General features: G+C 53.3%; 1 protein-coding gene across 3 annotated transcripts; it reads left to right on the top strand.

The window, feature by feature from the left end:
- The first annotated feature begins 1,285 nt into the window (after nt 1-1,285).
- LOC129495599 (prostaglandin reductase 3) lies at nt 1,286-8,932 on the top strand. Of its 3 annotated transcripts, none has more exons than XM_055303264.1 (2): nt 1,286-1,578; nt 7,801-8,932. In XM_055303264.1, the coding sequence occupies exons 1-2, from the start codon at nt 1,370-1,372 to the stop codon at nt 8,723-8,725; spliced, it is 1,134 nt and encodes a 377-aa protein (XP_055159239.1). In that variant the 5' UTR covers nt 1,286-1,369; the 3' UTR covers nt 8,726-8,932. The 3 variants fall into 3 exon arrangements, with proteins under 3 accessions (XP_055159239.1, XP_055159242.1, XP_055159240.1); XM_055303267.1 differs by lacking the exon at nt 1,286-1,578 and adding an exon at nt 1,723-2,025; XM_055303265.1 differs by lacking the exon at nt 1,286-1,578 and adding an exon at nt 1,723-2,084.
- The last annotated feature ends 1,205 nt before the right edge of the window (nt 8,933-10,137 follow it).

Genomic DNA, 10,137 nt, shown 5'->3' with positions numbered 1-10,137 from the left:
TGGAGATGAAAATACCTGTGTCGCTTTTGCAGCCTTACTGGGGGCGGGGGGGGGGGCGGTTAGGTTTGATCGGGGAGGGGCACTGCGTGGCTTTTTTATTTGGGTGATTCTAGGTTAAGTGTAAAACAAGAGGGTTTTTTAAAGTCAAAACGTGTATACCTTTAACACAAATTTTAAAATGGGCTCGACTCATCACACGAAAATGTGGAAAATAATTGAATTTGGTCCCTCTATGAAAAGTAAATTGGTTAATTTGGTCAATATAGACAATTAAGGAGAAAACTGACATGAAGGAACGACAGATCCTTCTGGCTGGGTTATAAAATGAGCTCTTCATCCATCGTTGCAACGTCTCCAATTAAGTCCTTCGGCATCCCCACCTAGAAGTTTGAATGCTTGTGTGCTCTGAGAATTTGGCCCTCTAGTCTCCAATATACGTGCTCTCTCCCAATGGGAAACCCGTAACAGTCTTGCAGAGGCTACTTGAGACACTCATGGAGAAACACGAAATCTAGGCCAGAATAAATAAAATGGTTTAGTTGGTGCAACTTGCATGGGACAGACAGGCTGAGGGCAGGAGGCGCGGGCAGGGCGTTCCGGGAACCGGGGCCCAGGAGCCTGGGGCGCTGGCTGCCCGGGCTTCCCCGGCGCCCCCGCCCCGCCTTCGGCGCTGGTGCGCGTGCCCCGGTGTCGGGGGCTCCCCGCGCGGCCCGGGGCCCCCGGCCGTGCCCCGCCGCCCGGGCCGCGCTCGGGGTTGATTCGTACCACCTTGCAAGGAAGTGAACGCTTCGCACGGGAAGGGGAGGTGCCTGCGCCGGCCGCCGGGCGCCGCGCCGCGCCGCGCCGCGCCGCGCCGCTCCGAGGACGCCCGGGGCCGCCGCCGGCGCGGGGCCGCGGCGATCGCGGGACGCGCGGTTCCCCTCGCCGCCCCCCTCACCCTGTTAGAGGAGTCAAATCCGGCTTTGGGAGCGCGGGGAGGGTGGGGATATCCGGTGCCTCCCGGACGCCGGGAGAAAGGGGGAGGGCGGAGAGGATCCTCGGCCAGTCTGCGCCGAGCAGATTCAAACCAAAACAAAAAGATTAAAGGAGCAGCGGCCGGGGTGGGAGCGGTCCCCAGGCCGGGACCCCGGGCGTGGCGCGTCCGGGACCCGCGGGGGCCGCGCGGACTGGCTGCGCCGCGCGCGGCGGGCGGGGGGGGAGCGGAGCCCGTGCGGGTGGGGAGGGGGGAGTCGAGGGGAGCACGCGGGCCGGAGGAGGGGCGGACCCGCCCGCCCCGCCCGCCGGCGCCGAGCCGAGCCGAGCCGAGCGGCCCGGGGCTGGGCGCGACCCCGGCCCGCGGCGGCGCAGACAGCGGGCGGAGGCGCGGGCCATGCTGCGGCTGGCGCCCGCCGGGGCCCGAGCCATCGTGGACATGTCGTACGCCCGCCACTTCCTGGACTTCCAGGGCTCCGACATCCCCCGCGCCATGCAGAAGCTGGCGGTGACCCGGCTGAGCCCCAACTTCCGCGAGGCCGTCACCCTGCGCCGGGACTGCCCGGTGCCGCTCCCCGGGGACCGAGACCTCCTCGTCCGGAACCGGTGAGCCCGGCGCGCACCCCACCGCCCCCCCTCCCCCCCGGCCCGGCCCGGCCCGGCCCGGCCCGCGCGGCGCCGCTCCCCGGCCGTCCCGGGCCCCCTGCGTCCCCACACGCCGGCGAGCGCTCGCGCGCACCGCCTGACTTTGCGAGAGCCCGGGAAGTTGAACCCGCCGCCATCTGGCGAAGGCGAATGTGATGTGACTGTTGCTGGTGTGAATATCCGAAGCCACCGAACGTCCTCTCCTCGTAACTGAGGGTTATTTTAATTTGGGATTCCCCTCCCCTCCCCCAGCCCTCCCTCCTCCCCCTCCCGCTCCCGAAATAAAACCGACGGGACCCAGAAGGGGAGGCTCCCCGCCCGGCCCACCCGCGCGCACCCACGACTCCTGCGTTCCCGTAATGTGCAGTGCGGACCGGGAGCGCGCTGGACACAAGCTGCGACATTTAGGTAACGTGCTTCGGAGGAAGGAGGCCGAGGACCGGGCTGGCTCTTCCTGTGCGCTCCAGGTTGGCAGCCGCCTCGCAATGGCGGGGCCTGTCGTTGGGTGTGTTGGTGTCCACCTCGCCGGTGTCGTCTGCGTGTTGTCAGTGCTGTGTGGCTGTTGTCTGTGCCCCGGAGCCCACCGGCAGGCGCGTGGCGCGTCCGGGGCGCCTGGGTCAGGGCCGGGGTGGGGGCATGGCTGCATTTGCCTGCGCGTCTTGCAGACCTTTGGGTGGCACTCGGATGGTTGCCCTGCTTCTGAGCGTCTCTTGCACCGCCACACTCCCCACCTTAATGTGTTTACAGCTCACTAGTCTTTAGTACCTGGTGGAGCGCGGGAAGGAAAGGGACCTCATCCTGCGGGAGCCGTGCCCTCCGGTCTCCGGTCGCTGGGTGCCCTTGCTGCCTGACTTGCAGGCGGGGCGTCCCCCACTCCTCTCTCCCCACGTTAGAGCAGGACTCGCCTGCCTGTTCAGGCGCATCGAGGGGTTCCCGTGTTGCGTGTTTCAGGCTAGAACACCCGATTGAAGGAAGTCTTGAGTTCTGAGTAACTATATTGTAAATTGTGTTCTGGACAGGACTGTGAGCCCCCCCCCTCCGCAAAGAGTGAAAGGCATAGGGTGCCCTACCTAAGTTGGCTTGCTGCACCGTTTAATCCGTTTATTTTAGAGATTCGTATCAGCCTTCCAAAGACTGCAAAATGATAAAAAAAAAAAAAAAACTTTTGGAAACCTGTTGGAAAAAGTAAAAATTGAGGGAGCCAGGAGTGGGGCTGAGTGAAGCTGGCTCGGGGAGGGATGCAGAGAGTGCCTTAGAAGGTGGATGTACGTCCTCCTCAAAGTTTTTGTGGGTGGAAACAGGGCTGCAGAAGTTAAGGCGCTAGAGCTGTTGAGAGAAGGACTCGCATCCTACCGAGTTCAAAAGAAGGAACACGCACAGAACACACAAGAGACACGAGTGATCTGCTGGAAGTTGAGATGAGAAGCAGGCTGAACAGCCTTCAGACTTTAACAAGCAAAAAGTTTTACATGGGCTGTTTTCTTGTGATTTTTCTGATCAGGTACACTGATCTAAAACACACACCAACGTTCCGACCAAATCCCTTTTAGAAATCGGGTGTGAAATAGGGAGGGGGTGACCGAGGGGAGCAGGCAGGAGGAGGTGTGAAGTTAGAGCACGACCAGCAGCTGGGAGTGGGACCACCCGCCAGCGCTCACCGGGCAGGCTGTTCCCGCCGGGCACAACCGGTGCCGGGCCTCTCAACCTGTGAAGTGCATCAAGTCCTCGGGGTGTCCTCCCCTCCTCCGGCTCCTCGCTCTCTCCTTCCCCGCCAGTGCCCGGGCGCCCCCTGTGTCGGGTCACCAGGGATGATCCCTGAATTTGGTGGTCAGGGTTCTGGAGCACCAGCTCTCCCACGTTTGAACTCATCAGTTTGGGTGGCTTTAGGATCCATGCCTATCTCTTCCCTCCACATCTGCCAACAGTCCCTTTAACACAAATGGTATATTTATATGTACAACTTGACCTCTAACTTCCATGTTGAAGCCGACATCAGAAAATGGGGCCAGTTTTCTGCACGTTGAAAGGAGCTGAATCTTTGCATCCCCTTTCCCTACTCTGTGGAAAATCTGCTCCCATACCCAAATTGTGAGATACCTTATACCTGGCAAATAGTGTCAGGGAGGTGACATTTTACAGATTAAAAAAAAAAAAAAAGACTGCAAGTCTATTTACTGCAGGTTAGTTCATTTTAATCCTGGACCAAATCTCCCTCAGAACTGTGCTAATTGCATAAAAATTTTACGCAAGCACTTTTCATTTTTATCATCATAAAAATCTGCTCTGGAATGAATGGCAGAAGCACACATTCACTTTCTCGGAAAGATGTTTGGAAATTTTAACTGTGCTGTCTGACTTCTTGGATATTTGTACATCTCATTCCATCTTAACAGAAAATACAGATACGGAGAGGAAAGTGCTTTTAAGCCAGGCGTGGATTTAGGATAATCTTTCTTCCATTTAGGGAAAGTGTGAGAGGGGTGCATAAAATCCCTGCAGAACATGTAATTGGTGTTCCTTTATCCATGTCTCACATTCATACATCCGAGGACAACTTCACATGCCCTCCCGAGGATGCCCAGCCCTCAGGAAGAAAAAGACACCCTCCGGTTAAGTCAGCTTGTGTGCTATTTTTAGCTTTTTTCGAAGGATGGTGACACATTATTTCGTTTCCAAATATTTCTAACGATTTTCTGCTCAAGTGTATGATAATGGAGCAAAGAGTTTGTAGGAATGGCAAAGAGTGGGTGGGGGATGGGGAAGGCGTTTTTGATAAACGGTTTGTTGCTCACGGGAGGGTAACAGCATTTCTGCTGAATCTCCAGGCCGAGATTTTCTTTGCTTTATTTTTCTTTCTTTTCTTTTTTTTTTCTCATTTTTTCCTTTCCTTTTCTTTCTTTTCTTTCTTTCTTTCCTTCTTTCTCTCTTCCTTTTTTAAAGAAAATCTGATCTGGACACTTTGTGCCCCAATGTTGAAGGCTCCGGACTTCACATTTTGTTTTTGTTCAAAGAAAGCATTTTCCTCCGTCTGCAGGATTGCCTGTTTCATCATAAACATGACGAAGGGGTTCCGCACTTTTTAGTATAAATAAAGCGGGCGCCTCTCGAAGGGTATATATTTGGGGGAAGCCCGCTCGGTCCCGTTCTTTTTCCTGGGGTTCCTAGATTTTAGGCTCCCGCGTGGATCCTCCCGTCGGACTGCTGGAACCCTGCACTTACTAAGAGCATACATTTTAAATCAAAGAGGGCACAAGGAGAGTCTGGAAATGCACGGTTCTCCCAAGCGTGTCTTTCCTTTCTTTCTCCCGCTCGCTCGCATGTCCCCTGCTCCCCGACCCGGGCCCCCTTCCCCCGAGCCTGCCGCTCTTGAACTTGTGTCCGAGGAGCGAGAGGCGCGGGCGCCCGACCCTCCCGCAGCCCTCCGGAAGCCCAGGTAAGGATGCAGGCGCAAGGGCGGTCGCGGATCCCCACCTGCTGCGGCGGCCGCGGGGGTCCACGCGGGGGTCCGAGACCGGGGGTCGCTCCAGGGGCCCGGAGACCCTGACGGGGCGAGCGGGATAGCCCGAGGCTGTGGCCAGCAGCCCGAGATCCTTCACCGACGACGCAGGCAATTTGGAAGACGGCACGGCGCGGGGAGGGGGGAGGGGGAGACACGAAAACGGGGTGCGCGTGAGGCCAAGGGCCGGGTCTGGCCGCCCGGGCCGGGTCGCTCCTGTGGCCGCTGCGCCCCAGCGCGCCCTGTGCTCGGGGGACCCCCCGCCCCCCGCCCAGCTTGGCCGCCACTCGGTCCCAGCTGCCTGGGTGCGCCCAGCCGACCCCGCCGGGGCCTGGGAGGCCGAGGTCACGGTCACCGGCCCCTCCTCCCCGGCGCCCGCTGGCCCGGCCCCAGCCCGCTCCGCCCCGAGCCAGAGTCCTCGGTCCGGCCTCTCCGGTGGCGGTGGCGGTGGCGGTGGCGGTGGCGAGGCCGCGCACCTCCGAGGGGAAGACGGCTCCAGAAGGACCTCAGGCGCGCACAGGCCGCCCGGGTTGCACGCGAGGGCGGCCAGGGAGGCGCAGAGCGGTCGGCAGCCTGGACGGGGCGCGCCCGGGCCCCGCGAGCCTCCCTCCTGCGCCCCAGCGCCGGCCGCGCTCCACCGCAAGGGCTCATTTGCGTGTTTTGAGCGAAGCCGGGTGGTAAACAGGCTGCGGCTGGTCAGCTGCAGGCACCCAGCTCCTCGCGGAGCCCACTCCCCTCCACTTGCCCTCCCCCCCTTCCGCGCCGCGCTTGTGCCCTCTCCCCTCCACTTTTCTCCCTCGTGCCCTGCTTGGTTTCCTCACCTCTCCCCCGGGGAGGCAAACCACGGGGGGGGGGGGGAGCACGTAACTCCAGCAGCTCCCCCCCTCCACGAGGCGCGCTCCTGAGAGGTGGGGGGACCCCGGGGGCCCACTGCCGCGGGGGGGGGTCCCCTTGGGTGCAAGGCAGGGGTGCCCTCTGAGGAAGGGCCTCTCCAGCTGGGACTAAGGCTGGAAGGGTTAATTATGGGCCAAGAGACCAGAGCGGCGGTAGGGCCTACGTCCCCCACCTCTGGAGCAAACCACCATCACTTCCAGCCCACCCCTCCTTGGACTTGGCTTCGAGGCCTAGAGCAGGGGCTCGGGAGGCCAGATGCTCTAGCGGGGCGCTGCCCTGGCGCCTTCGGTGAAGTCCAGAGGCTTGCTCTGAGAAGCTGGCGCTTCCCAGAAAGACCAAACCTTGAGAACTATGCAAATGTAAAGGGAAGATAGCAGGCCCCCACCCCCGCAAACAGCGTAAGCATCCTGGTCTGAAATCCCAAATGAAAAGCCAGCAAAAATCGTTTTTCCTACTTTGCATGATTGCGTTATCATGGATGGCTACGGAATTCTGTAGTGTTATTGAGGCTGTGTGCTGTGCTAACTTCTGAAAGCAGCTTGACATGCCCCAAAGAAATTGTTTCCTTTCTTATTTCTACAATATGTAGAGAGCTTTCAGTATTGTAGATATACAGGGGGCATGATCATAAGGGAGCATTTATAAGTGCAAAGTGTTATCTGTGATACAGTGGAAGTGGATCCTTGCACAGGGGAATTTTGGTTTTATTAAGTTAAATTAAAAGTGAATTATTTTTAAAATGACCTACTTCCCAGCTTTCCTCCTGCCACCAGATACCACCATCTTTTCATGTCATTACAGGTGGAAATGACATTTTTAGGGTCCTCCATTATGTGTCTAAGCCACCTCCTGACATTTTTTAGCAGACGCCTTTTTTTTTTTCCTTAGGTATCAGGATATTTTTGTTATGAGGTATACCGAGATGAAAAAAAGCTGGTAAAAATACCGACCTCGCAATTAAATTGACTCTGGATACCAAAGTGAAAATAATCATCTGGTATTAATCAAGTTATGTCTCTGCTTCTTGTTGAGGAAAAATATAGTGACGATTTGCTTTCCTTTTCATCTGAAAAGGACTCTAAGATGTTGAATGTTCCATAAAAATCTCTACCCTTATGAGACAATTTTTGTTCAATTAATCAAAATGCATATTTTCATGCTGGACATAGTTACATCAGAAAGAAAATTTGCTGCGGCCACTCCAACAGTGTTTTAAACAACCCTGCAGTAACATATAACAACCGATGACCTTGCACATTGCGTCAATCTTCAATAATATCATTGTCATTACTGTTATTATCCAAAGTGTTAAATTGTTGCCAGAATCAATACAAGTCTACTTCTTTGAATATATTTTATCTGACTGTTGTTTTTAACATCTTTGTTAACAGGCCAATTAATTTCCAACTCAGAGGTCCAGTGAAGTTTACGTATAAGAGGGCTTCCTGACTTTTTTTTTAATGGTTTATTTCTGCTTTTGAAAGAAAGAGAAGGAAAATAAATAGCATGTGTACTAAAAACCTTGATATTTAAAGTGGTATGAAATTATCACTAACCTGATTAAAAAAATAAAATATACCAAAACTCTGATTGCAAATACTTGTTTAACTTCTTTTTTTTCAACTGAGTATCAGGACTGATCCTTTTTGTTGTTGTTGTTGTTAATTTTACCAGGATAGACAGCTTAGCCACCCATCCACAGTCACTGGAATTAGAGGGATTTTTCTAAATGGAGTATCAGGGCCTTGATGAAAGGAACATATTAATATATGTGTGTGTTTGTTTTCTTCTAGATTTGTCGGTGTTAATGCATCTGATATCAACTATTCAGCTGGCCGATACGACCCTTCAGTCAAGACCCCCTTTGATGTAGGTTTTGAAGGTGTGGGAGAGGTGGTGGCCTTAGGCCTCTCTGCTAGTGCCAGGTACACTGTGGGCCAAGCTGTGGCATACATGGCACCCGGCTCTTTTGCTGAGTATACTGTGGTGCCTGCTAGTGCCGCAGCTCCGGTGCCCTCCGTGAAACCTGAGTATGTCACCCTGCCAGTAAGTGGTACCACCGCATATATCAGCCTCAACGAGCTCGGAGGACTGTCAGAAGGGAAAAAAGTTCTGGTGACAGCAGCAGCTGGGGGGACAGGCCAGTTTGCTGTGCAGCTTGCAAAGAAGGCCAAGTGCCATGTTATTGGAACCTGCTCTTCTGACAAAAAGTCTGCTTTTCTGAAATCGATTGGCTGTGATCGTCCCATCAACTATCACACTGAGCATGTCAGTACTGTCCTGAAGCAGGAGTACCCCACAGGTGTCGATGTGGTGTATGAATCCGTCGGGGGAGCCATGTTTGACTTGGCCGTAGATGCCTTAGCTATCAAAGGGCGCTTGATAGTAATTGGGTTTGTCTCTGGCTACCAAACTCCTACTGGCCTTTCGCCTGTGAAAGCAGGAACATTACCAGCCAAACTGCTGAAGAAATCTGCCAGCGTCCAGGGCTTCTTCTTGAACCATTCCCTTTCTAAGTATCAAGCAGCCATGGACCACTTGCTCAAGATGTATGCGGGTGGAGACCTGGTTTGTGAGGTGGACCTCGGAGATCTGTCTGTGGAGGGCAGGTTTCGTGGCCTGGAGTCTGTATTCCGGGCTGTTGATTATATGTACATGGGAAAAAACACTGGAAAAATTGTAGTTGAATTACCTCGCTCTGTCAACAGTAAGCTGTGAAAACAGAACAATGACATAAATCAAAGGAGAAAGAAAATGGGCACTTTATTCCTCAGAATTACTCAAATCGAGTGATTTGTAGTTGGTTCATGGGTATAATATTTCTTGAAACAAAAGTAAGGTGTTAATGAATAAGTTTCTCTTTCTCTTTCTTTTCTTTTTCCCCTCCCTTGAAAAAAATGCTAATAAAAACTTCTCTTGATGGCTCAGAGGTAAAACCGTTACATTCAATTCTTTGGTCATGGACAGTCTCATTCCACATTTTATTGTTCCAGGGAATTAAATTAATTCCTGATGCAAGATCTGATCAAATCAGTATGTCTTCAGCTTGATGAGATTTTAAAATCGGTCTTGAAAATAGTTCACAAATTCTTTTACTTTGGGAGACAGTTTGGTTCATCTGCTAATGAGCAGTTAGTAAATGGGAGATATGGCAGAAAGATAGCCATGTATTTTCAGAGTTTATATTCCCAGGAAATGGCCCTTCCTTTTCTATCAATCACCAACTACCTACCTAGAAATTTGGAGGAATTATCCCAAAACCTTGACTTTATTAGATCATTAGAAAAACGACGGAGTCAACACAGACCTATTTTTTTTTTAAAGTATCTGTTAGTAAATGCTTTATGCACAATTATCCCGGTGAGGCCTATGTGGAATGGAAAGTTTCTCTCTACCCTTAAGAAGCAAATTGGTGTTGAAAACTGGATAAGACAAAAGCAGACTTTGGAAAAGGATACCACAGAGATGGGGGGGGGGGGAGCTTTAAAAGCTTAGTACCTGCCTGGGGAAGGAAAGGGTATGCTGCATCCACCCGGGGAGGGTCTGCATTAAAAAAAAAAAAAAAAAAAAAAAAACTTGCACCACAAAGGGAAAGCACTCTCTAGGCACCCTGCCAGAGCTTAATAACAGCATCCCTCAGATGCCTGAAATAGGATGCACCAAACAGAACCATGCAGAGGAGGGACCGATGTGATCTAAAATAATAAGACGTTTGCTTCGTGTTTCAGACTTACGGACACAGTGTGTTTTATCTCTGATCACCAAAACAGAATAGCGTGTGGAGCAAAGAACACCGTCCCTGTGTCCCCATTTTACTTCTCCGCGCGCTCTGTGCGAATGAGCTGCTCCCTGTGACTGCTGCCCGGTGTCACACGTGAGCATAACGTCATGTGCCTTCTCTTGTGAATCATGCCTGCAGCCCATCTGCCCGCCTCGTAACCTCCAGCTCACCAAAGGATGCTACCGCTTCCAGCGCGAAGTTGGAAATCCGTAGCGCCCTCCTAATTGAAGGCAAAGCCCACCAGATTATTTTTCAAAGCCCTGGGTTTCGGTGCATCTCACACGCTAGATAAATAGGAACGCAATTAAAGATGCTCCAGGAAACTTGGTGACCGTATTTAATTTTTTTG

Source organism: Nyctereutes procyonoides, unplaced genomic scaffold, assembly GCF_905146905.1.
Source record: "Nyctereutes procyonoides isolate TBG_1078 unplaced genomic scaffold, NYPRO_anot_genome, whole genome shotgun sequence".
NCBI lineage: Eukaryota > Metazoa > Chordata > Mammalia > Carnivora > Canidae > Nyctereutes > Nyctereutes procyonoides.
The sequence above is the reverse complement of the archived record's forward strand: the minus strand, read 5'-3'. Positions and strand labels throughout refer to the sequence as shown.

Coding starts and splice junctions, on each gene's coding strand:
- LOC129495599 (XM_055303264.1), top strand. CDS start 1,370: ATGCTGCGGCTGGCGCCCGCCGGGGCCCGAGCCATCGTGGACATGTCG. Junction 1,579..7,800: donor GACCTCCTCGTCCGGAACCG/GTGAGCCCGGCG, acceptor GTTTTCTTCTAG/ATTTGTCGGTGTTAATGCAT.